This window comes from Pieris brassicae, chromosome 8 (genome assembly GCF_905147105.1).
Source record: "Pieris brassicae chromosome 8, ilPieBrab1.1, whole genome shotgun sequence".
Classification (NCBI taxonomy): Eukaryota; Metazoa; Arthropoda; class Insecta; order Lepidoptera; family Pieridae; genus Pieris; species Pieris brassicae.
In genome coordinates, this window is record NC_059672.1 from 15,984,520 (window position 1) to 16,012,296 (window position 27,777).

General features: G+C 32.2%; 1 protein-coding gene across 7 annotated transcripts; it reads right to left on the reverse strand.

The window, feature by feature from the left end:
- Nucleotides 1-882: 882 nt before the first annotated feature.
- Nucleotides 883-27,777, reverse strand: LOC123712732 (RILP-like protein homolog). 7 transcript variants are annotated; one of them, XM_045665965.1, is made up of 9 exons: nt 27,405-27,777; nt 26,092-26,221; nt 24,920-25,059; nt 11,461-11,535; nt 10,368-10,466; nt 9,885-10,066; nt 8,312-8,440; nt 6,034-6,119; nt 883-2,863 (listed from the first exon to the last, which is right to left on the reverse strand). In XM_045665965.1, the coding sequence occupies exons 1-8, from the start codon at nt 27,702-27,704 to the stop codon at nt 6,044-6,046; spliced, it is 1,131 nt and encodes a 376-aa protein (XP_045521921.1). In that variant the 5' UTR covers nt 27,705-27,777; the 3' UTR covers nt 883-2,863; nt 6,034-6,043. The 7 variants fall into 7 exon arrangements, with proteins under 7 accessions (XP_045521921.1, XP_045521922.1, XP_045521919.1 ...); XM_045665964.1 differs by lacking the exon at nt 883-2,863 and adding an exon at nt 5,212-5,349; XM_045665966.1 differs by lacking the exon at nt 6,034-6,119.

Below are 27,777 nucleotides of genomic sequence, written 5' to 3' on the forward strand. Positions count from 1 at the left end.
ATGTAAAACAGACTCAATTATTTAATAGCATAGCATCTACTTTTTAAACTCAAAAACCTGAGTTGCGATATTTACATACGAAATTCAAATTTTTCCGTGTTTTGCAATTAATATAATATGAACCAATATTGCAACATAATAGGAAGGAATGTTTTAAAAATTCGGTGATGATATTTGAAACTGGAAATTGCATTACAATATATCACTAATGTTTATATTATTCTAAAATTCCGAAATTCGAACATTATTCTCATAATATTAATTATCCAAAATCCAGTTTTGTAACCGCTTCGCAGAACTTAAATGTCATAGTTGTTAAGCAACTAATTTAGCAAATATTTTAATTATAAAATAATCTGTTCTAGATTTAAAAGACATCAGTATTATATAGTTATTATTTATATAATGTTGAGACAAAAAATTCAACTATTTCAAATAGTAGGTCTGTCTATTTAGTAAAACTTTTCATGGGGTAATACTACCCACATATTCGTTGTCTTATTTATTGCATCATCTGGTTGGCGTCACGTTAGCTTGTGAACGTACCTACATATAATTTTTACTTTTATACTTATTCGAATATAGGACGGGATCCTCGGTCGGAGAGACGGGTCTCTTCTCACATGCTTTCTGTAGATACATCAATCAAAGGACCTACCTCTAAACCTACTGGTTCAAAAGGAATTTTATTACGATTTCATGGCAAAACCCCTTAGCCGATTCGACTCTGCTTAGACTGACATGTAAAACGAATTAGATTTTGACATACAGGAGTCAAAGTTCGAGATAAGTATGGACTTTGAATGCCCGAAGGAGAGCATCATAATACAGTTGAGTTGATTTGTAGTATGATTGCAATTACCGGGTAAATAAAACACAGCATTCATATAAACATTATTTAATTTGACACCGTCAACATTAATCACAATGATACATAGTCTTAATTTTTAATTTAATAAACATTTAAAGAATAATATAATGGAATGATAGATTTAGTGAATGTTCCCAAAAACCCAAAACTTGTGATTTATCAAGACGGTACATTGTTATGTAGTGTTTATGATGGTGAGTCGCTAATACTTAAAGCACTTATCTAGAACGAAAGATTCGAAGGTTTAATGTTATTACTACTGAACGTTTTGTTCGTATCGCATTGTTTTTTATCAATTCACGGATTGAAGTCTAAGTGGAGAACTTTACATGAAGGAATTGTGGTAGTATAACAATGTAGTTTAAATAAATTTAACATATACATATGTTATAATTCCTTTGCTTAAATTTGTATGACATCAGAAATATAAAATACAATTCAATTGGGAATTACAGACGGTACGATCATGCCGTATTAACAGTACTATTATGTGGGTTAAAATGAAAAAAGAAATAAACTTCATAATACTGATAATATTCCTTTGTAAGTGGCCTTAGTAAACTTCTTCGGTTTTAGATTGCCTATATAATTGCGGTATATTGAACTTAAAAACAAACAGTACATAATAAGATACCGTCATGATGCCAAAACATTCTTAAATCTAGTACCCAGTAATACGGTGACTAGCATTTCTGACATTGAAATAAATATGTCATTTATAAAATATATTAACGTATTACTTATTTTAAATTGCTGTCTGTCGTCATTAAATTGCTTGTACATAAATAATATAACAACCGGCACATTAAATCGCTTCAAAATATTTAAAAAGCAAGATTGGAATTAATAAAAAATACGATTTGAGGTACAACTTCTGAATGTTTTTAGCTGATAATTTACAAAATTAAGAGCTAGTTGAATAATTCATAGAAAATGGGGAACTGCATAGGCATCAGTTACCGTACAAACATTATGTTTGTGAGATTCCCATGCCTATGAAGGATCATAATCGTATCATACCAACACTAATCCATATGACTAAAAGAATATGGATAAAATTTAGAATATAGTAACGCGAGTGGGTATTCTTCTATCAGAACCTAAAATATTTCCGGGATACCATAACTTTTGGCTTTGCAGTGTTCATATAATCATTAAATTAACGCCAGCGTTTAACAAAGACAGACAGATCTAAAAAACGAGCAAATAGGAATGAATATATTCTTACACTAGCGGGGTTATGGTCCCGCACACTTATTCTAAACATCCTACCAAATACTCTATTGATTGAAACGTGATTGTATGAGGCACATCATCTAGTCGAGTCTATTGAGAGATACAAACCAGTTACATTTGCAAACTACCCACATTACCGTAAAATCTGAAAGATAACTTTGCAAACATATGGCCATTATGTATCGTTTGTGACATCTACCCTCCTAAAAGTATGGAAGAACGGATAACTTTAGTTGGTCTATGAGCTACTTTTAGAAACAGTTATTTGTTTTTAATAAATATTTTTTTTGGTAACTTAATACTTAGAATGGCTAAAAACCAATGTAATAGAGGTAAAATGACAGAACAACTCGAATTATTCACTTTATTAGGCCATTTGAATAAATATTATGATTAATATAACGTAAGCTTTTAATATTCTGAAACGTGACATGTGGCTTCAAAGAACAAGTCTTTGGTGTAAATTAATTTAACAATATGAAACATATCTTGGACTTTCTCGTGTCTTTAAGAATAGTCTATAGAGTTAAAGCAAATCTGTACCAAAAAATCTTGCGTGGTGTAGTACATAAGTCATACTAGTGATAAATCAGTATTAAGGGTAGCTTAAGGAAGCGTTGCCACACTTTTGTATAGTCCACTAGGCATCCGAACGAATAAACACTATGCGTTGAATGCAAATAATGTTGAAATTAACTTTTAAACGAACTCCAAGTCGGGTTCAAGAAAATACAGTTGTTCAGCAATTTATGCAATCTGTAAAGATTGTGCATAATTAATTGATTTTGTATGAAATGGCCCAAAATGCATGCTCATATACCACCCTACCTTATCACCTACAGAACCTACGACAAATTACTGTATTCTGAATCGTCAAGGATTTATGTATAAACAATACACGTTTGTAATCAATTATTATATATTTTTCACACAATTGATGTAAAACACTAAGTAATTAACGCAAACAGCGCCATCTAGTAGGTATGACAGACACTGTCAACTAACTACAATTTTTACAGAAATTTGATTATCCAGAATACAACAATTCAGCTTACGCCCAACTCCAAGTATCAAATTGCAATTATTTATCGCAATTGTTTATTTATGTTACATTGTCACATGCTTAGCTTTAGTTTAGCTATTTAGTTGAAAAAATTGTATCGTCATAAGCTATTAGTGCCTACCATCTACGAAATACAAGTCAAAAAAGATTAGCATTCAAACACCTGTGTAGATAGAGAATTTAGCAGAGGTTTTAAACCCCCTTTTATCTAATTAAAACAAGTAATTTAACGCTATAATTAATTAATTGAAGACACAGATGGCGTTGACCACAACTAGCTTCAATAAATTCAAAGTTGCTTTTTCAGTACTTGTTTTAATTAGATAAAAATCATATTTTATACCTTAAATAAGTCAGCATTATTTTTTAAGATATACTCATAGGCAAATATCATTAAGGAAAAATTACGCGACGTAAGTTTAACGTCAAACCATTTCATATATGAAATCAAAAGTTCAAATTTATGTATCAAAATTTGAACTGGCTCAACCCGAATCAATAAATGAAACAGTAGCTCTAAAATGCGAATTTGTGTTCGTGTAAGTATTAACTAAGTATGTGAGAAAAATCCTATGAACGTTGGTTTTTTTATTGTAACGATATTGACAGACCTCCAAAACCCAAAAGAGAAAATACAATTATTTTCTTTAAAGAATCGCCTACTTTGATATTTAATGAAGTTTTTCACAGGATTTTTTACACGTTTTCTTATATAACACACAACAGTTCAACATTTAACGTTCAAGATACTATAAAGTATTAACATTTATTTTACATGGACTATGATCACAATGCCTTAACCATAGACCGAAAAGTAATCTTAGAAGATGCATTATACATCTATACATTTCGCTGTCATTCAAATTGTTTTCATCCCAGCACGTGAATTTTCTGGCGCAATCCATGTAGTATATAACTTTTATAAACACCTTGTTTATATTGCCCAAGAAGGGTTTTCTTGCGCCATTTTCACAGCAAATTTGACAGTTGCATGCTTGTACTATGTTGGTCGTATATAGGGGAGGTTTTGTATCGACTTCAATACTTACTTTCCTTAAACGACTGTTGTCTTCAACTACAATTGTGGGCACGTCCTGTCTACTTTTAACGCGTTTTAGGGATGAAAAACTAGCTTTAAGTTTACGTAAGTTTGATATGCTACGATTTGCTGTATCTATATTTTCATAGCTATCGCCCAAGGGGACAAAAGTCGATACTTGTAACGTGTTAGTAGAATTGCATCGTGACGGCGGCTTTTTATTCTCAGCTACGATATCATTGCAACTTTTCACGTGCGACAAATTTTGCTGGATTAGGACCAGTTTCCGTAGATCATTGCTGGATCTCTGCTGCCATTCATTTGTTATGACGCCTAGTCTTCTTTGTCGGACTTTATTTTCATCTTCATTCACTTCTTGCTCTTCAGATATATTCTTGAGGGACATCCTTAATCCCATATATGGCTCTTCGTCGTCTAAATTCTCAATAGAACTCTTAGCGGAATCCTTGTAGTCGTCGAAATTTTTAAATGAAAACGTTTTCTGCAACTTTTTCACATGCGACGATACGTTGCCGCTATGTTTTTCCATCTCAATTCCCTTATAACTCTCTCTGAGCACGGCCAGCGCCAGGCTGTTGCCGTGCGGTGAATTCGTTACATCAAGCGAAACGTGTCTATTTTTCTTCTTGGGTGGCGCCGGTATATCTTCAAAACTTCGATACTGTTCCAATCGTAAATCAGAATTCGTTCCGCCATAATCGACGGACCAAGCGGATGAAGCGTCGCTATCCGACCAATCGGAGCCTAAGGTTTGCAAATAATTGACTATATCCAGACCTCGATCGAGGGATACGGATCTCTGTAGAGGGATATCGTGGTCGAATCTGAAATCTTCCGTTTCGTCATCCCTCTCGTCGAACTTGCCGAGCCACGTGTCGACTTCACCAAGGTTCAGATCGAGACTCGTGAGCTCTTGTCTCAGGTCGGCGTGTGTGTGTTTGATTTCGGAGTGGCGCCTGTGTTTGTGTGAGTGGGTGTGCGGGTGTGAGGTGGGGTCGGAGAATCTACGCGGGGGCGGAGGCGGCACCGGAGGTCGCGGTAAGCTTGCCGCCCAACGAGCGCGCCCGCCGGGGGAACGGGCCCACGGCGATATCAGACTCAGCAAAGAGCTTGCGAAAACTGTGGGACGATACAATCCTCTCAATACACCTGACTACGTAGCGCTGAGTACGCTTATTACGGCAGGACTGATTCAATATAACTTTGAATTTTAGTCAATTGTATTTATTCATATTAAAGCAATGTCAAGTATTATTGTATCAGTTCTGACTAGAGTTTGTAGACTATGACAACCTCTGGCTGTTTATGTTGTAACGTTATAAACGCATACTCCATAAACTGCACTTCTATGTCGTCAATGGATTTTAAGTCGCAATCTATGACACTATAGACTAGCGAAAATATATAAGATTTAAATTGGTTATCTCTGTCTACAAAAATACATAAAATATAAAATTGTATCAGTGAAATCAGTACTGTGTAGTAACTACGATAAAAACAATAATAAGCACCGAAAATCTACAAAACACAGCAAGAGTGCAAAGTTAGCATCAATATTTCAATTTAACTGTCTCCCGATTTATATTTTTGTGTAATACTATGACAGTCTTTGTACTTAAAAAAAACTATTTAAACTTCTAATATTATTACAATATCATCGTGGCCACAAATTGAGCAATAATGAAAAAATACTAACACCAAGGAACAGATCAAGATATTACAAACGAGAGACTGTCAAACTCGGGATACCACGCTGTCAATTTGGTTTAAATACTAAGGTCACCAATCGTATGCTTTTTATACCTTTCTGATTCTAATACCAGGGGCCGAAAGAGATCCTTGGAGGTGGCGATCGTCTCCCTTCAGCGCGCCATGTCGCCAGCCGAAACCTAACCATAACGCAATATGTAGGACGGGATAAAAATCAGCAACGTAATGTACAAAGCGAAAAAAATACACATAAAATGGGATTATTGACAATGATGTGATGACAAGAAAAATATAAATATAATGGTAGATAATTTGGGAATCAAAACTAAAATTTAAAACCGTATTTAATATCGTGTACGTAGAATAAGATTTCTTAGGAATAAAAAGGGAAGGTGTTTGCAAAATTGTAAATGAGGGTAGGTGGATAGCATAAAGCGGGTGTTATTGACACAATGATATTAAAATTAACGCTCGTGTTTAATAAATAAAAATAGGGTATAAATGGAAATCAAAACTTAAATTTAAAACGGTAATAAATGTCGTGTACGTAGAAGGAAATATCTGAAGGATAGAAGAGAATATAAAACTCAAAAAATGAGGGTAGGTGGATAAAGCTCGAAGCGGGTGTAATACTTATTTCATGCTATTCCGTGCCGTGCTAGTGTTACGATGGCTGATCTCTTTCGGCCCTGGTCACATTTTTTCAAAATTAATAACCTAAAAAGATAATACAATTTTGAAATATAGAGCCAAATATATAGCGAGAATCAATTCTGGCATCTCTGTACGTCATTGCATGTTTTTTAATACCACAAGTATTAAAAGTAAGGAGTGTGGAATCTGTGTTGTTAAGTTTTTATTAAAACTGCTTGTAATACATAGTTTCATGTAATTTTGTAACAATCACGTTAGAACATAGGTTTAAATGTACACGTGCAAACAGACATTTTATAAGTGAAATCTAATGTAACTAATATAGTGTAGGGACGTACGAAGATGCGACAAAACCATTTAAAAACTCATGCTCACTGCAATCCCATAGAGAAAATGAACCAGAACCAAATATACCTGAGACATACAACGTTTTGTTTCGCTAACAATTATATTATGAAAAAGAGAGACAAAACACTGCATAGTTAACATTGAAATATAGGTGTACATGCTACATGATTGGAAAATACATGGATAAAGTTTGGCAAAAAAATATCTATATTTCCTTTATATTTTGAGCTGTATAAAGACGATTTTCTTGCCAAGCCTTTAACGTTATGACTAGTGTACATGGTGTAACATAAATAAATATAGAGCGAAGCAACATAATAACATAGATATCAACATATGTATATATATCACTTATATAAATATATATCACTTAAATAATAAAAAAATAATATTGTTTCATATTTAAAATTACCCCTTAGCGGAGGATGCATTTTTAGAAATTGTACGAAATAAATAGATAAAAATTATACTAAATATAGATTTTAAAAAAGTTGCGAAGTAAGCCCCCATTAAGCATGCAACCGAACCAATGCTACGAAAATATTTTTATGTTAAAATATGCCATGCACATGCTATCTTAAAGTAAGGAAAATTAGTAATAAGGGATTATTCTTATCGGACCGTGTCATATGTAAATATGAAGAATTATCTATAAAAAATTGCAATCTAATTGTACCGGTTTAACAAACGTATTCATCCGTCTCTTTTTATGTTAGCGTAAACACAATTTAACAGAAAGAGACGAAAAAGTACTTTAGCTTACAATTGGAGCACTCGGACTACAAAGCGTCCTAGCTCGGTCTAATATGAATAATCCCTTAACAATATGTACTAACTACGTTTGGAGTCGGCCATTTATCACATGAGACACGAAAATAGTACAGATAAATGGAAAAAAAACACGAAATATGAAATGGAGGGACGGATATAACGATATATTACGTGAAGATTCAAACTCCATCTCTGTGATACTTGGGGGAAGCGATTTGAAACTTGGTATTTAAAAACATCACGTGATTAATGGACGCCCGCTTTACGAAAGATCGAATTCGAAATTTAAATTTTGAATTTGAACACAATTATTTCCATAGAAGAATTGAACGTTGAAATTAAATACAGTCAAAAAAGAACACTTTGCAGTCTACACTAAATTCTGTCTCTTTTCATAGAAAGAGACGTATAGGAACTTTTACTATTGGGTACCATCTGATCTCATCATTGGTTTACATTATTTCTACTCAATCATATTTTCAACTTAATCCACAGGTTAAATTCCAAAACTAACTTGTACTACGCCATATACTGGCGATGCTTTAGAACTAAGAGCAAACTGTATTTATTTTCAAAAATACTTCTAGACTATACTCACAACTTCCTTATTCCGCTGTTACGTTTCCACGGCGCGTCGTCCGGTTCAGCCGGAAGTGGCCCTTGTACGGGAGCCTCGTCCTCTTCCGGTATCGTGCTACTAAGAGATGGCGATGTGTCCGAGCCGCTGCTGGAAAATCATATACGTATCTAATAATCACCGTACGATCGAGTTTCGATTGTACATAGATAGGAAACATTAAATATGCTATATATGGTTAAAGTTGAACTGTTTGATAGACTACGAGCCGAGATGAGAACCTGTCCCGTCTTTACCGGTACAGTTTTGTGTATGAAAGTTCAGTTACCCTAGGATGAACTTACCAAACCGCAAGTGTTGAATTGAATTTTTGTCTTTAAGAATATGTTAAAAAATATACAGCCCAATATACCAAATATATTTAAATACGACTAAAGGACTGGCTTATGAACATACCCCCTACGCAGAGTTAGAGCTTCTTCTAAGAAGCTAGGTCTAAACCTAGTATGTAGTTATAGACTTTATTCATTCGCTCACTGACTCACTCACTCACACATTTGCACTCACACACTCACTTATGCACTCAAGCGTGTTGATAACAGTTAAAAATCAATAACAAAAATAAATAAAATAAAAGATGTATTTAAATATTTTAAGGAAAAAATATTTTAAGGAATGTATAATTTAGTTTGTTCTGAAGGAGCTGGAAACCCTGACACAGGTATTTCATACTTAAAAGAGTTCCCAAATCTTACACATTTTAACGCATATGTACTTAAAATGAATAAACACATATTTTATTATTTATTATATCCAGCTCCGGACGAGTACTGTTTAATTCGTTAAAATCCCGAAGAATTCGAAGAATCCCAAATTAATAATACGCATACAGATCTCCGCCAGTACACATGATATTGACTCCTATTTCATTCGAGGTGATAAATGCAAGTGCATTGTTAAGTGCTCGTAATTTCACGCCCAACGGACCAATAGAGTCTAAATGTAGAAACTGAGTCGATAAACCATTGGGCTCTTACGGTTCAAATTATAAATTTGGGAGTACAGTAAATGTTTTATGACTTTTTACATGAAATATTAACAACGTTTTGTAGCTGTTTGTGTAGACCATAAATATCCATTCGTTCGAGCTAACACACATAGACATATTAACGTATCAGATATGTGCCAGCAGTATCAAAAAGTTTACGCAACACACAAGACTGTATAAAATAAAATATACCATAAGGTTGTATATGTTGGTTGTGGCAGAGAAAAAAATACAAAAGAATGAATGCCGTAAAATGAGAGCGTTAAGAATGTGTGGTATACATTGGTTGATAAGTAAAAGTGAGATACGTGAGTAGTGTAGGTTAAAAGAGGACGTAATGCCAAGGATACGAAAGGAAAAGCTTGCCAAGTTAAAAGTACCCGTAACCAACAAGCATGGTGAATGTCTTGATAATGGATAAAGCGAGACATTTGTCAGGACTGTAGCAAGTTTAGATCCGTGAACTATGCCTACCCCTTCGGGAAGCAGCCGTGATAATATAAATAAATATAAGGTAAAGTAATATGTCTTGTTATATCTCCTTACCTATCTGGTTGCGGCTCCGTCTGTAGCGCCTGCAATTGCTCTTCAGCCCTATTCAATTTAAGTTTCAACTCATTTCGCTCGTGTAATATTGCACGCAGCTCCCGAACACTGAATGTAGGTTTCGATGATTGGTCCTCATCGTCCGTGCCTTCAGGAAAACCAACACCGCAAGAAGCGCACTTCTGAAAGCATATTTCAAAAGATTAACACTTGGCGCTTCATAATCTACATTACGGCTTATTTTATTCCATTAATTTAGGTTTGTTTTACTTTTTAAGACAAAAAACACATTTTCTCACGAATACGCATGACGTCACTAAAGCGTTGTTAAGAGTCGTTTCTCGTCATTTCGATTCTCATGAGGAAGCAAAAAGTTAGAAGGAACGCTGGTCTGACCAACATGTATTGTATGTTATGTTTAAATTTAAAAATAATAAAACTAATATAGCTATAATAATATTTATCTAGGGTTAATATAAATACCTTGTTCTGTGCGTCCGATTGCTGTAAAACGGTGATGTCTCTTTGTTGGGACTGAACTATAGCCGATAATTCTGTTCTCTCTTCGCATACTAAGCGCATCTACGATTAAGAAAGCGCATTTTTATTTTAAAATTTAATAACAATGATATCGGAATTAAAATCCGTTAAATTATTAACATACGCTACGGTGACGACACTGTCTTAAAACAGAAGCGGCTGGTAGGCTTCATTGTCTTTCGATTAAAACAGACAATTTTTATACGTAGTCGGTCCCAAAGTTCTGTCATAAATGGATATAATGATGAAAACAAGAACAAAATAAACCTCAGTTGGCCTGTAATAGGAAACGCCCTTAATTTAAGGTTTGATTGGTGCTGGTGTTCTTGCGGAGCGTGGCCGGCCAGTTCTTTCTTGTCCAACACTGGAGACTTAACTTTACCTATCAATAGTACGGTACACAAACCTAAGCGTTATATTAAAATTTTTGAGCAACTTGAAAATGGTACCTACTCGAGGAGTGCCCACAGCTGTGCAACGCAATAACAGCTATTCGGTTTTCTTTCAATGTCCACTGCATCGTAAAAATTACGGAAAGTGATTGATTTTTGTTTTAAAACAATTGTCAAATATTCAAAAATAGAATGCAATATTTTTTTTTAAAACATGTTCACATTTTTAAAAATAATGTGCCAGTGACAGATCATTGGGACCATCTACGTATACTACCGTGTTGTCGTAGTAGTGCTTAAAACTTAACTGGTCTTAGGTTTCTTTCCTAAAGACTCCAATTATTTAAGACTTGTTCAAATTCTACTTTCTTCTTAAACTTTAGTAAGCGATTAAAACTATAGCTTATACTTATATAATATTTTTGAATACAGCGCACATTTTGTTTCTGCCTCTTACCCCATTCCTCTAACACATATCTAGTAACATAGATTATTAAAGATCAATGAACAAGTCACTAGACATCGCGATGCGATTCACATCTGTAATTAAAGGCAGTTTATGATATAAATAACCGTATAACAGTAAAATACTGTCTTAGGTAACGATTCTTTAACCGTCATACTTAAGCCATGAAATCACTTACTTGATTTTGCAACTGCTTATGCTTCCGTCGTAGATCGCGGCTGACCTGCGCCAACTTTTCTACTTGGTTTGTCAACTGTAATGTATCCAAAATTGCCATATTCAAAAACTATGTTTTCATTTAAAACAATTCCATCAAAGGGATTTATTGCACAACGATACAAGCACGTGCTTAAAACTAATACGCACGAAGGAAATGCGATAATCTTAAATGAGTAGGTCTAAAAAAACACGATAAACCTTCGAGCGCAGATAGAATGGCACTTCACTTGCAATGATAAGATTATGTCAACGGCTTATCCTCTACGAAAAATCTGCAGTTTTGTTAGCAGTAAATTTAAATTTTAAAATTCGAATACATTTTTAAATTTCTTCTCTACGATTACGGATATTATGGTTTAGTTAGATTGACCATAGAATATATTATCTATTGTTTGTAGTCCGTAGCTCCGTTAAACGAAACCATAGGAGTTTTAGTCTATTTCTAGACAGTCGAGAGCATTAAATAAAAGATCTATTAATATCAAGGTATACAAAAATATTTACCTTAAGGGCAGATTAAAGCTTACAATATAGCACTTGAACACATAAGGTCAGAATCTAGGTCGCGCGTAGGTAGTTCAAAACTAGCATTCATTGCTTTTTGCAAAATCTCGAGTTGTTTGTGTTAGAAAAGATAAATCTACGCCTTTCAAGTTCGCATTTAAAATGTTTTTATTTTTTCATAAATGTTGTTTGACAGTTGACGATTGATGATTGATGTTGAAAATAATGATTACTTTTACATTCCGTCATTTGCGATGACGTCAATAATTCACGAGTGTTTTTTATACTTGTAAAAACGCAGCATTTCTCATACACATATATGTTGCCATTTAAGGGTGTATAAATTATAAGTATGAACCAGTAATAACTCGATAGGGCTGATGGGGGTAGTCTATTCTATATTAAAAATTCCGTTATAAGATACAATACCTATAAATTTTATACATAACACTTCTTTTAGCAAACTATTCGTTGCACGTGACTCTGTTCACGTACAGAGAGTGTTTTTTTACTGGTTTTGTAACTGGTTACTTTTTATTAAACGCTTATCAATAACGATTGTTTAGATAAAAAAATTAAAAATGACCAAAAATTAAAATTACCATTTCTTTTAAGGCCGGCAACGCACTAGCGAGCGCTCTGGTAATGTAAGTGTTATAGGAGGCGGTATCACTTAACACCAGGTAAGCCTCCGGGCAATTTGCCCCCTCTTATATAAAAAAGGACCAAAAATACGATCCTATTTCTAACGGCCTTAACACCATCAGCTACATTGCAGTTTTCATAGTAAAAAAAAATCTTACCAAATGACTTAAGTTACGGCACCTTACGAGTGTTTTGTCTCGCTCTGTTTAAATTGCGTTACACCATTAATCTGTTTTTAGCAAAGAGTTTTGTCACAAAACAAGTTACTATCATTGTGTGCCTAATTCATTTAGTGACGATAAAAAATATCTAATTGAATTCTGAGTAACCGAGTAAGATATTTTTTTCAAAGGGAAAACTAACATGCAATATTGGGGATAAGCTGCTTCTAGAGGAAAAGGGAAGTCACTACCACTGATATTATTTATATATGGAACTGTAATACAAGTAATTAATAGGTAACCAAAAACATCAATAAAAAAACATCAACAACAGTTAATTGGCAACCCATCAGTTATATTAAATATGTAATGTATCTGTCGCAGCCAACTAGCTTAATTAGCCGTTCAATTAACAGCCTAGCCGTTTAATTGGCGGCCTGAAAGATGGTCAGCCAGTTGATCGAACAGCTAGGCAAATGAATTGGATCGATGACGTTTCATTACTTGCCTAGCCTGATGACTGTTTATTTAAATTTAATTCCACTTTCTGCCACTCTCAAACTCGAAACTAAACTCTTCTAACTGTCAACTGGCGTTGGCAAACCGCAACTTTGATGGTGTTTTCCAAAGTTTCATAAAAAAACAACAAGAACAATTGAAGAGTCTAGTGACGATAATAATGTGAACTTGACTTAAGCAATTGAATTGAAAAAGAAATATTTTTTATGTCAAATGTATCAGATGTAAATAATGACTCTATCGTATGAATGGCCCAAGCATTAGCCAGTCAGTTTATTAAATGTTGTAACAAACGCTACGGCTCAATATCTTTCAGGCCGTTAGTTAACGGTTACCGTAAATCAATAATTTCGTAACAGTGACATTCAAAACGTGTTGTAAAAACTAATTCCTGCGTCGATTAGTGATCAAATCAACAAACAGTGTTAGATAAAAAGTTACAAGTTCCAACCACAAAGATACATACATCATATAAGTTTAATTTACAAGGGAGCATTGCAAAAGATAGTGAAAACAAGGAAAACAAAAAGCGACACGCCATTAGTACAAATAATACTTGATCTGTACATTTAATTTATTATTTATACAGAACAAATATTATCGACAATTATAAACCTAGAACCACAACGAAACTCATAGTAACAAGTACAGCTTTCGGTGAATCGAAAATAATGAGATTCTCAAGCACTGAAATAAAAAACAGATATCTACCGATCCCTATTTGCATATTTAACAACATCGTTGTGAATACAAATAAACGTTGCGGTCTGGATTAAATCGAAAATCTCGTTAATTCGACTGTATTTTAAATTCTTTTGATTAATATGAAATATATTGGATTAATAAATTACAGAGCTTTTGCTCGCTTCGTTATTATTCTCCACAATTATAAATACATATATCCAACGATTTTCACTTTATTTATGACGACACCGGAGTAACTAATACTACACGAAGTCTCTCTAGACTACATGTGAATTGAGAAAAATTTCAACAGACAATTTCTTTAATTTACGCGAACTACGCAAAACTAAAACTTAAATATTGTATAATATATAGAAACGAATGCCACACAGAAGTCTTTTTACAGGGAGTCAATCGGAAATTTCGAGTAAGTGTAAATAATGTAATATATCGCGTTTATGTAAAAAAGTTGTTATATAAAAGTAATGTATTCTTTTAAAAGATGGCGCTAACTGTAAGGTAATGAACAAATATTCATGTTACATTTAAATCAAAATCTACCTGTACCTGAAGAGTTTTTGTAACGGGACTTTTTTTCAATAGAAATTTACAATATTCACAAACATGAGTTTAGCGCTTATGAATATTTATAAACTGGTTGCATAATTGTATGTGCGTGGCACTGATATGTAGCATTATGCTGATTTTACGTTCTCATCTATTTGAAGATTATAAAACCTTTATGTGTTTAAGTGTGGTAAATTATGTTATAAATAAATATTTTTTATTACGATTAAATAACTCATATAGTTTGTATGTGTACATGATTCAAAGGCGAATTTAATTTTAAAACATGAAGCAAAGCAGCTGTTTGTAATTTTCGTTTTATTAAATTCCCGGCGACTATATTTGCTTCGGTTTATCTTATTATGCCTATTGTAATAATGATCATATGCAAAACTCCAATACCTATCGCACCTATAGTACCTAAGATTAAGGGATTTAAAAAAAATCATACTCGTACAACAGATTTTTTTTACTTTATGTCAGAATTGTACATACAATACATAGAGTCAAAGAGAAAGTCCAGCGTCACTACATCTTACATTTAAAATATGTAGATTGCGCGTATAAAAAAATCTAAGATCTGCTATATTTACTTTAAGTATGAATAATCCCAGCTTGATTTAAATATACGAACTAGTTTTGCAAAATTATTTTGCAAGTCAAAGCGTTGTACTTAACCTGCATTCCGGAATCCAACTCCTAACTAATGGCAATTCATAGCATACAACTGAACTGGTTAATTAAGGCTTTGTAACTTGGCACTTGTGCACGATATAACAAGTATCAATTCTATTCATAAATTTCACAAAAAGAGTTTATCAACGGAATTATTTTCCCGATTTTTATTAACGCCGGTACCCTTTATCTTTTCTTTGCAAGGTGTTCTAATGATAATAAGTTCGGGATTTCGCAATGTGACCTCTCTGGACTTGCTATATGTAATGTGACCGCATAATTTTTTTGTTTTGCAAAATTTGGTAAAGTGGCGAAGACTAGCAGATACAAGACATTTTGTTCGTGTATTCTGTAGTCAGGTGATAGATTTAGACTTAGAATGTGAGATCAGATTACATCTAACGAAATTTCTAATTTTTTAATGTATAACTAAAAATGTGTTGTTCTTTGTCACATGGACATTAATTCTGCTAAAATTTGGAAAACTATTTATTTTCAGACAAATAATTATGAAATAAAAGATGTGATAATTTATAGCGTATTATAAGCTCCTCTGTTTACAATGTAAAGTACACACGCATGTGTATTGTTTAAAATGAATGAAAAACGCAGTTATTATTCTTAATCATACACGGTACACACACGGTTGTAGATATGACGTCATTGGCATGTTAGAGATACGACGATTGTAGATACTAATTTAAATACACATACCATTATAACGAGCTGATTTCTGTACATTGAAGATGTTTAAAAAAAAGAAAAGGTAGTCAAATTAGTCCGTTGTCGAATTCTGATGTAGTTGGTGTATAAGAGTTGGGTATATTACGAATGTATTTAATTTTGTAATCAAAAAGCACTTCAGATTTGTAGGCGCAGAATAGATCTACTATCATAATTATTAGATAATCAAGTAAATCAGTAGTAGTAAGTAAAATCTGTTACACACTCATAGTTACACAATACATTATTTTTCTTTTGCTGTAAAGAAATTATTAAATAAAGTATGGGTTTATAGCAGTCTTTCCCAACTCTGTGGCCCCACAGAGGAAATTTATTAAAATTATTTGGAATTTGAATTTCTGTTTTTCATTATACCCAGTTATTATCAGTCTGGCCATAAATACTGTTACATTAAACTTTTCTTTTTTAAAACTTTTTAATTATTTTAAATTTGGAACACGTATATTATTTTAAAAACCTTTTTAGATTTTGCGCCATATCACATATTTATTCGTGTTCATTATCAAATTACAATGTGGAATGTGTGGTAAAAAATCTTTAGAACAAGCAGTGGCGAAATTTCCCTTGGAAATCGACGAATCTGTGGAAGCAGATCCACAGATTCGTGGCCAAACATAAAGGCTTGTATTAAAGCCAAAGGTTGCCATTTCAAATAGAATGATTTTTGAGAGCTGAGACTTTAATAAATATGAAGGTATAAATTTTTCATTCACTTCATTTAAAAACATATTTTCAATTGTAACAGAACTTATGACTGGACTAGGTATATTGTAAATTTAATTATTGTGTTAACAATTTTCTAGTTATTTCTTCCTAAAACAATTAAGGTTCCTAAAGTGAACAATTAAATTTTTTTAATATTATTAATTACGTATGTATAAGATATACACGGCATAAGAGTTTCAAATTTAATTTAATTTTTGCGTTCTGTCGCCAGTTTGAATTGGGACAAGCCCTTACTATCAAATAAATGCCTATTTATCCAATTATGATAAAAAGTTACTCCTTCCATGTATGCAATTTACACTTCATAATTTCACCCAATCATGTAACATAGCACTGTGTTTAATACTTTGTTGTTTTTTTACGCAATAATAACCAACTATGCCTATTAACAAATTATGATACTAATATTAGAGGGATACTACTATCTAGGGAAGTTATAGTACCTAATAGCTGTAGCTCTTGGCATTTGCTTTGTTACGCTAAAATATTAGAGAAATGATAAAAACAATTTGCATAATTATTACAAATTTAGATAACAATGATAATTAAAATTATAATCGATAAACAAAATTATGTAACATAAATTTCATCTACACGCCTAGCGTAAAGTTGGTAGAAATCACAATTCTACATTCATAATAACGCGAAAAGGAGCTTTCTTAAGTTTCAATTACGTTTAGTCGTGACATTAATACATATTTTATTTATTGCATTGTCTACCATATATACTATCTCATACATAAACGGACAATAAGCAAAATTAATATTGTATTACCTCACTTGTAAACTATCGAGAGTAATAAAACCAAAACATTTAGCTATTGAAACTAAACTACATACATTTTTAGGATAATAATAATATAAAGAAAGGTATTTTCAAGTTATTTACGGTATATTAAGATAAATATGCTATCGGACATGGGCAAATGCCTGATTAATATTTCATGCCATAATCAATCATAGTATCAGGAGATATCGATAAAACAATAAATTTATTTTAAATTTCATCACATTGAGATTTTTTGTTTCATGTGCGGTATCGCCGAGGCTTTAGCAAATGAATGTAAATTTTATTTGGAGTTTACGAAAGCTAATAAAAATGGTAAAAAAATCAGCATTGTCACAGAAGTACTTCGATCATTTCTAAATATTTTTCCCTAGGAATCTTCATGAGTAGGTATTAAATGAATAATTAACCACATCGATACTACCAGTAAAATTTCAAATATGAAATGATGTAAATATTAAATTTGAAACTACAGATAAGTAACCTCCTCCTAATCGGACTTACTGAATCGAACATATATACGACAAAGGTTAATTTTACTAAAAATATTTGACCTTTAAACCAAATAAATATAAAGAAACTGCGAACTTATAAAAATACTCTATATAATGTATAAATACAAGTACTAGTCCTATTTAGCACCTCAATAACTTAGTAAATAAACCTTTTAATTAAATCATTCTTTTCGTTTTTTAATCTTTCGTTATTATTATTTTTTTAATAAACCACCCACCATCCACGATAATTAAGATCGCAATTTCAACTCTATTTTATTCATCATGGTTTATAAGTACACTGTTTATTATATTACGTGGACCTTTCAATGCATAATATAACAATAAACTCTATTGTATTGAAATAGTATCCATGCTTCATTGTAAATATAAAATGCTTCAAGGGTCGTACAGCTCTATCGTTGTGAAAAGTATTCGTTAAAATGCGCAAATTCACCTTTCGCGCTACTCTCATTAAACTCTTTACAATCGCCGCTTACAACATTCCCTTTCTGTACTTACGTCTTGATCTAGATTCTAGTCTAGAGAATTTATATTTTCTAATTCTTTACACGGGAGAATATCGCTTTGCAAAAACATATTTTTAAAGAACACCTGATGAGTGAACTCGCCGCCCATGGATTAAGAGTGTATTGCCGGCCTTTTAGGAATTAGTAGGCTTTTTGTCTTGAGGAAGCCTTTGTCGAATTTGTTTGGAAATACCTAGACGGGCAGCTAGTACCATACCATAGCGGTGGTGCGGGGCAAATATTCCTTAAAAAAGGCTCAGTTGTGGAACGACGGACATCAAGATTATATGGATCCGATAATGAAACTCAGCTGGAGTCATAAATCTAAACAACTGCTCTGAACTCCTGTGACGTCTGGGTTTCGACGACTCGAATCACTCATCGTTGTATTCGATTAAGTCGAAGGAGCTGATACAAATTTCTTGTTTGGATCGCACAATTCAACTATATTTTTTGCGAAATACCCCCGGGGCAACAAGTAAAGCTTAAATGTCAAACAAAATAATCAATTTTGTAGCTATAAATGATCTTATACGAAATAGATCAGGGTTGTGTCAAATTTGCTGACATTTAGGCTGGATAATAAAACAGGGCATTAGGGAATCGTAAAGCTTTAGCCGGGTGATGCAAAGGTCGTGGGGATCAATGTAAGGTCGGCTATTCAGAATGGTTATAAATACATATAGATAATTATTTTGTGTCTTTTTCATCTGGGGCTTGCTTCCTTCCCTTACAAAATATGTCTTACAAAACAAATAAAAACAAATTTTGTTGAAACAAAACTACAGATACTCAACACATAACACAGCCAAATCACATGTTTGTTTATTAAAAAACAACGTATTGTCAACGTATTGTAAGTCTACAATGTCTTTACTAAAGCTTTTTAAACGTAAACTTGTCATTGGCATCATGTCTTAACTATTATGTTTTAATTGCTAAATTATAAAAAAAAAAACATGGAAAAAAGGCAATTATACAAAAGCATAATTGAATGAATTTATTCATATAAAATGTCTCAAGTGTAATACTGCTCAATTTCCTATGAACGTAACCCTTAACAAAATATTTGCAGAGTCGCAATTCCATTTTATTTGATGTTTGATCAAATTACTCCGCTCCTATCAGTTTTCCTTTTATTTCGTAGACACGTTAGGGACAAATCCTTTTCGTGGGTCGGATAAAGGTCGGAAATATCAAAGCGTATATAATAATAGTGATTCTGTTTTGTCACTTAAATATTTTTTAGAGTTTAATTACAGCCCTTTCAGACATCCAGAAATGTAATGAATTAAACAAATCTAACAAGACATTAAGACAGTATAAAGTATGTCTGTCTATATCTAGTATAAAGTAGATATTTTTAGTTTAGAAAAAAATTGCCATTACCTTCCGCTGAACCGCGGTATCATGAATTATTTAGACTTTGGAACTCAAACAAAATGTTATTTCCCTACGAATTATTTTAATAATACAGATTTATACTCTATAACTCGAATTTCAATAGGGAGACTCGTAAGTCGTAGTTGGTAAAATATAATGACGTCTTACTTGGAATTCCCCGAAATAATAGTAATAAAATCTAAAATGAATTTTCGGGTTCGGGCCTTCTAATCTATTGGTTTTGTCTTGTACAAGTGCAATGAATGAATACATTAATAAAACTTTCTAAGTAACACAGCTCTTTATTTTTACTGTAGGATTTTCTTAGTGTATAGTTTTCTTCATTAATATGTAATTCGTTTTAATATGTAAAAAATATATACTACAAAAGTTAAGTTGAATTGTTATTCAAATTCGACTCTACACTTAGAAATCGCGCGAATATATGTCTAAATTTCAGCAGTTAAATCGATGTGTATCTCGATGTTTTTATTAATTCGAAAACTCGTTAACTCGATTATTTGCGTTTCCCGTGACATTCAAGTTATAGAGATTCCACTGTATAAATATAATATACACATACAATAGTTGTTCGCCCAAAGACATTATATTTATTACTATTACGAAGCTAACTATTGACCGGTCTGCAAATAATGTTATTACTATTAGAAATATATATTATTCAGTTCAACAGAAGGGAGTGCCTAGTATTATTATCACAAAATTGTTTTAAATTGGTAATAAACATAGGTCACTACTTTACACATAAAATTACTTTCTCTTTGTTCTCATATTTTTTTGTTATGTAACAACTTTCAGCTTATCTTCTATAACTATTAATGTGTTGAGTGGAAACTTGCAGCAATATTGAGTACTAACTTCGGCACGTTCACTTTTACTCATTAAAGCATGTATTTTATGAATTATAGGGAATTTGCGGTGAAATAGCTGATTGGTTATGGCTTGGGCATAAATATTTATATATTCAAAAGAGCTAATTGCTAAAAACGACTTCTATAGATTCGATAATATCGTATTTAATAAGATGAAAAAGAAGCATAAAACAAAAGACGATGACACGTTTTCCTAGATTGTGATTGAACTGGAATGTCAAACATTCACAAAAAAAGAATGAACGCCACTTTAAACTTTCATTCCAATGAACCGTCGGAGGGTTTCGGTAATCTCCGATTGGTCTAAAAATATCGTTAACCAATTAAATCACCAAAAATATGTAGTTTCAGTTGTAGTTACAATGTTCAAACCTATTATTATTATACCATAACAAGTATTTCCAAAGAGTTATCTTTACCGTAATTTAGGGTATTTGACCTTTACCCCTTACTCATAGGTAATGTGGCTTCTGATACACCACTGTATCGCGGCCGAGGGAACAGCTTAGTACCGTTATAAACCTACTATAGTTATAGTGGTAATAGCATTTTAGTGTACGTAAAGGTTATTAAAGAATTCTCCTTAGATTCGAACACAGACCACATCGTTGTAGAAACAACATTTTTTATTTCCAATTCGAAAGAGTTTTTACATCCAACGTGTCACGAAAAATAAAAATTTATATGAAGAACCAAGAAATCCATCTGCCAACAAGGTTGCTAACATAAAATTGCTGGTGAAAAAAAATTATATATGTCAGGCAATCACGGCCGCAGCGGAGCAATCAACTTAGTAAATATGTGTTACGATTACATACATCCGTTCTAGGCCTGCGTTGTATAAGACAAACGCTTTAACAGGAACTGGTAATTATTAGCAATATTGAAACTGCACTTCATCGTTATCATGACTGTTTTCACTATACTCTTCGTTATCTTAGTTATAAAGCGTTTACAAATATATTGATATGTAATATATACAAATGTATTGTATAAGTACTTAGTGGAGAAATGTGTGACGTGTTTCGCGTAGAAACACATTTACACCCAAACTAGCGTTCAGCCGGCTGGGTATTTAAAAAGAAATGTAAATTATATTAATTTAAAAAAAATATATTATTAGACATATGTTATGGCAAACTTCTTTATAGATATTGACAATTTTCGCAGGGCATATAGGGAATTTTATTGGTATTTTTTTCACATCTCGAGATACGTAATGAAACTTTTGTACCTATACCTATATTCGTCAGGGCTGATGTTGGATTCTAATGATGAAAGATTTTTTTAAAGTTATAATATTAGTCTAAATAGTGTATATGTGACCTCGTAAGACATACATTTACGACAAGTGGCTTATTACAGAAATTTGCTTTGGTATACAAAATCGAAGTATACCTAATGTAGAATTACATAGACTATGTGATAATTAGACGTAATTGTGTTCCATCTGTCGCTTTCTAATTCGTACTTACAAACGAACCGTAGTATTTAAAAATAAATCAAGCTTAAAACGTACATTGGCAAAATAAAACATTACTATTTACTGTGTACTTTAATTAGGTGACACGAGTGTGAAAGCCGCTTATGTTCAATTACAAATACGTCAATCAAATTTAAGAGCTGATAAAATTTTGCTGTCTCTTTCTTTAACACATGATGAATATGCTACACCTACTTGTATAACACGCGGTTTTGTAAAAATCAATATTTATATATTTAATAAAACATATGTATTTTACATTAGGACAAGTAGAGCATCGATTCGACAAAAAGATAATATAAATTTATTTGTTAATAACAATTCCTTGTAAAGATCTTGTTAAACGATTCTAAATGTATAATTGACGGATAAAATGTTCATTGTGAATATAATAAAATTTGTGGGTTTAACTATACAATATTTTAAATTTGACACATGTAGAACTTAATTTCTTCACAGCTTTCGGCAAATTATTCATACATTACTATGCTATGCGATGATGTAGCTTTCTAAAGGTGAGTATAATAGGTGTTTTAGTTTGACAAGATACATGATATCTTGGCTTCTTTATATAAGAAGATTTGATGATCGAAATAAATAATTTCAAACTTTAACTACCTATAGTATGTCATTCGTCGCAATAATCTCTACTTCTCACGACACGAGATAGAGCTTCGTTCGGCTTAGTTAAAAGTTATATAATTGGAGTAATGAAATTTGTAATTTGTTATATCATTATATATTAATCTGAAATGGAAATTGTTTGCATGTTTATTAATCGCTAAAGCAAAAATCTTGACATGATATTCATGCAATGTTACAATCTAATCGTGTTTTAATTTGTGGGTAATAGAATTGCCAATAAAATAATAATCCAATGACGCTACAACCCTGTATTGGTCTTAGTCTCAGATAGTTCATAAATGTTTTGATTATTCTTATTTTATAAACAAGTAGGTCATCTTTCTGTCATGACATGTCGTCTACTGGACACACGTCGTTCGGATTTGGTAATGCCGGTTTCCTCACGATGTTTTCCATACGAGCGAGTTTTAGATGCGCTAGTCAAAAACCTCAAAGACGTGAGTTATAATGAGAATAATATATTAAATTTAATTCAAATTCAACCTAAGTTTTTGAATTTTATTTATTATTATTAATAAATAAATAATAATCAATAATTTTTATTAAAAGCTTGTAGAAGGAGAAATTAGTAATTAATGAACACGAGGTACAATAAATTGTGAGACAACATTACACATTACTTTGGTCATACAATTTAGCGATGAGTCATGCTAAGCATAACATAATTATTGTGAATCATAAACTACCTTTACAAAAAATAAATGGAAACAGGTTTTGGTTAAAATTCAATGTTTTCATAAAACCCTTATATATATATTAGATAAATACATCAGCAAAAGTAGCCAAGACCCTGAATTCATTGAAGCTACTAAAAGGTGAATCTGCTGCAGTGAAAGGGGCCGTGCATGACGTTGCATTGCGTGACGTAATAAATTTTATATAAAGATTCATTTAATTCGATTTTGTACTTAGACGACGTGTTTACGGGTTCACAACCTTAGCTATTTCGTATTTATTGCATACATAGTAGCTACTTAATCTAGCATTAATGCCTATTACATGTAAAGAAAAATATGTTAATCTAACCGTAATGAAGGACTTTAAGTATAGTTAAGATAAGATACCTACAATGATCATGATAAAATGAAGAACCTTCGCATACAATCATCAAAATATCTATGTTCAAACAGGAATAAGTTGTCAACTTATTGCTTGAAATTACGATACCAGCTAAGAACTAGTAAAGTATACTAGTAATTAAACTTCGTGATAACAGGAAACGGAATTTGGAATGTTTTGAACATATTAATAACTTTAGTTCTACATGTACCATATACAAGATACTTATTGACAATATTTTGTAGAGTTATGCTAAAAATACGTCGTGTAAAAATAGATTATGAAAAGCATTATTTGCGCAAGCAAGTTTCGAATTCCATAAAATTAATTTCCCGGTGACATAATTTAAGTCGGGAAGTTTTAGAAGTTACTAAGTTTTCCAACTCAAAATTCTTTAAATAAGCCCTAACCTGCCATTAATTACTCAAATTCCAATTAAAACCCCTAAACAATTAAAAACAGGCTCTTTGAGACAGAAAATTTACTGGAAATTGTATTGTTTTAATTAGGAAGCTTCAAGTTTACGCGATCCAGAGTTCGTTTAACTTTAAGAACCTTGTTAATTTATCCGATTACTCGATTCGCTATGTCTCGGTTCTTGGAAGTGCCAGTTGTATTTCTTATTTCTAACGACTCTATTAAAATTGTACTTTTCCCACGTGAGATGTAAAAAGATTTATTTTGTCAGTAGGTATCACACACACAGAACTTGAACCAAGCCTATTCAACTAATTCGTTAAAGGATTATTAACAGAGGACGTTGCATAAAATCATTGAACGTCCAATATTAATCACCCTCTTTATATATAGATGACATACTAGTATCACACAGTGAGGTGATCTCCGAGTAAGGTCATAGACAATATCAGAGCATAAAATTCTGTGAGAAGGCACACATGTTAACAATTTATGTACTTACACTGTCAATCAGCTGCTGCTTCTCTTGCAATTGCAGCTCCTGATGGCGAAGAGTAGCTCTCTGTTTCTCGGCCGTACTGCTGAGCCGTGATAGCACCTCTTGATCATGTTCCCGCGCCGGTGAAGGGGGCGCACTTGTGCCTATAAATACGCATTCGTAATTATGGAATTATGTTGCTATTTCTACGTAATATAATTAAACTATAATAATAGATAAAAGATAATAGGTATTTAAAAAATGCTAAATCATGATTCTTCTATAACATATAAATTTATATAGTTTTTATGAATTGTTGTAAATAAGATTCTTACAAGTGCAGATACATAAAAGTATCAAGCACGTCGTCGTAAGCAGTTATTACAGGTATTTTCATATGGAACCCAGGCTTTACCAATATCAGCAACGGAATCTTTTTGATTTCACATTCCCGCGTCATTCCTATATCAATTTTTCATAAACTGATCCGTTTTCACATAATGTGTGTTCAACTATAGCTATTGAATATTTATCATTTTAAAAAATAAATCATTTATTTACATCCCATTATACTTTTTATATTTTATATGGCATATATGTAAGTGTACCCCAAGAATTAGTTTTGCTCCTTGTACAATAAGTGCATAAATATTAAACTCAATATTATGCATATATTCTCGGGTAAAGACGAAAGAAAGAAATTTTGCTTACTGTAGCTTCCTATTAAAAGTGCAACAAGACAGCAACTCTGATAAGGGGTTGTTTACCTTTTTATCACAATTTAGTAATTCAATATAGTAAAAGCCCAGTGATTTACTTAGCCAAAAAGATGAGACACACATGCACTATGATAATTATCAAATCAGAATGATAACCAAAAAATGTGCAAATTCATATTCAATAAGTAATACTCTTTAGAACATGAATCATAAACTGGCTTTAACCATAAAATAAAATTCCTTTTAATGGTCAATTACGGACCATACTTATAGTTATTTTACCACTTAGGCAGATTGTTTATTATGGAGGATGAGAACAATTAAGTAACAGTTATAAACAATATTATACCTGTTTCAGGTTACAATGGCAGAACAACCATAAAGCAAATTAATTAGCACATAAATTTTAAGTGTGCCACTCTGACATTGGTAATATATGAAATGTCCATCACCATATTGATATTTATTCAGACATACATCTAAACTCACCGTCCGCAGGCGAGTTTACTGTTCTTCGCAGTCGTTTGTTTTCATCTTGTAACCTTGCTACTGCTGTGACTAACTCTGCTGATTCTGTTCTCCATTGCTCTTCAATTGCTTCTATTTCCTATGATAAAAAATTCGTATTGTAGAAATTATCCGTAATATTAAATGTTTTTTATTTTTTTTCTGAAATGACTTAGTAGATCTATATAATAAGGTCAAGGTCATAAAGTATACTTTATCTCACAAAATAAAATCACTTCAGACCATCAAAGTTAGATGAATCAATGAATATATAGGATTTTAGAGTGATATTATTTTTCATTTTTATTAAATCACTATTTATGGTTACATGTACACAAAATAATGATGACTATATTTTACACTTTTATTGACCTAATGGTATTTGAATTTTATAGGATAGGTCTAGTCCCTTATATCAAAAAAAATAAATGTATTAAGTAATGAATGATTGCATTAGTACATTATCCAGTTCATTAAATGTATGTAATTAGTAAAACATATGAGCAGGTGACATATACTCATTATACAAATTTTTAACTATATCTATTACATGGATTTTTACAGTATGTCTCATAGCATTCCCTAACCAACTAAATTATGTTGTTTTAGTTGTAGTAACTTTACTATTCTAACTAGAGATTTTTATAATGGTAGATAAGGATAGAGTAAGAATCCTACACCCAAATTAACTTATGATTAATATAAAATACATTGCTCTGAAATTAAATTGTATAGTATTATATCCTATACAATTGAACAGCTTTAACAACTTTATTTACTGAAATTATTAATATTATCTCTAATACCCAAACTCGAGTATTTCAATAACTACAAAGTACTACACAAAAAATATATTAATGTATGATAAGTATGTAGCAACAGAAATGGTATTTCATTTTGAATACAAATTTTAACTTAATTCATTATATTTTTGAGAGCAAAACTGAAATGTATCTATTTGATAAGTTAATACGAGCAATATTTTGGTACACTAGACTAAATTGAGTGCAGTACACATTAGGAATACAGTGTAAAATGATAGATTGCAAATTCGGTAGATACGTATATTGTGTACATATATATTAATTTAATTATTACATGCTTGAGTACGTTCTGAGCGATATCAATGTCGCGCAATACACTAGCAGGTGGAAAAAATTAGCAAAACTACAAATGCACCAAATGGCCAATACAATACAAGGATGTTGAAACTATAAACAGTATTTCGTGTCGAAGTATGTATTTATTCAATCACCAAATAACAATGACCTCTAGTTACAAACCTTTTCAAATCGTTGTCTATATTCTGCTTTTTCGATCTTATCGTTTTCTAACTGAGATATCTTAGCGGTCAACTCGTGTAATGCCCGATTTTCTTTCTCGTTTCGAACTGCTAAGTTTTCCAGGAGTTCTAGAGCATTTATCACTTTCGGTAGAAGTGCAGTCACGGCTTCAGGGCCGTACTTCTCAATTATTATTTCACATTCCTTTCCAATATCTGAAGCCAAATCGTACACATCAACGACGGTTACTTCGTCATCGAAATCCGGCATTTTGTCGGAGAAACGCCTGCGGTACGGCATTAATAAAAACACTTTTTTAATTCACCGCACTAAATAAAATGATTTTAGAGAAAACTATCCACCTTACGCAAGT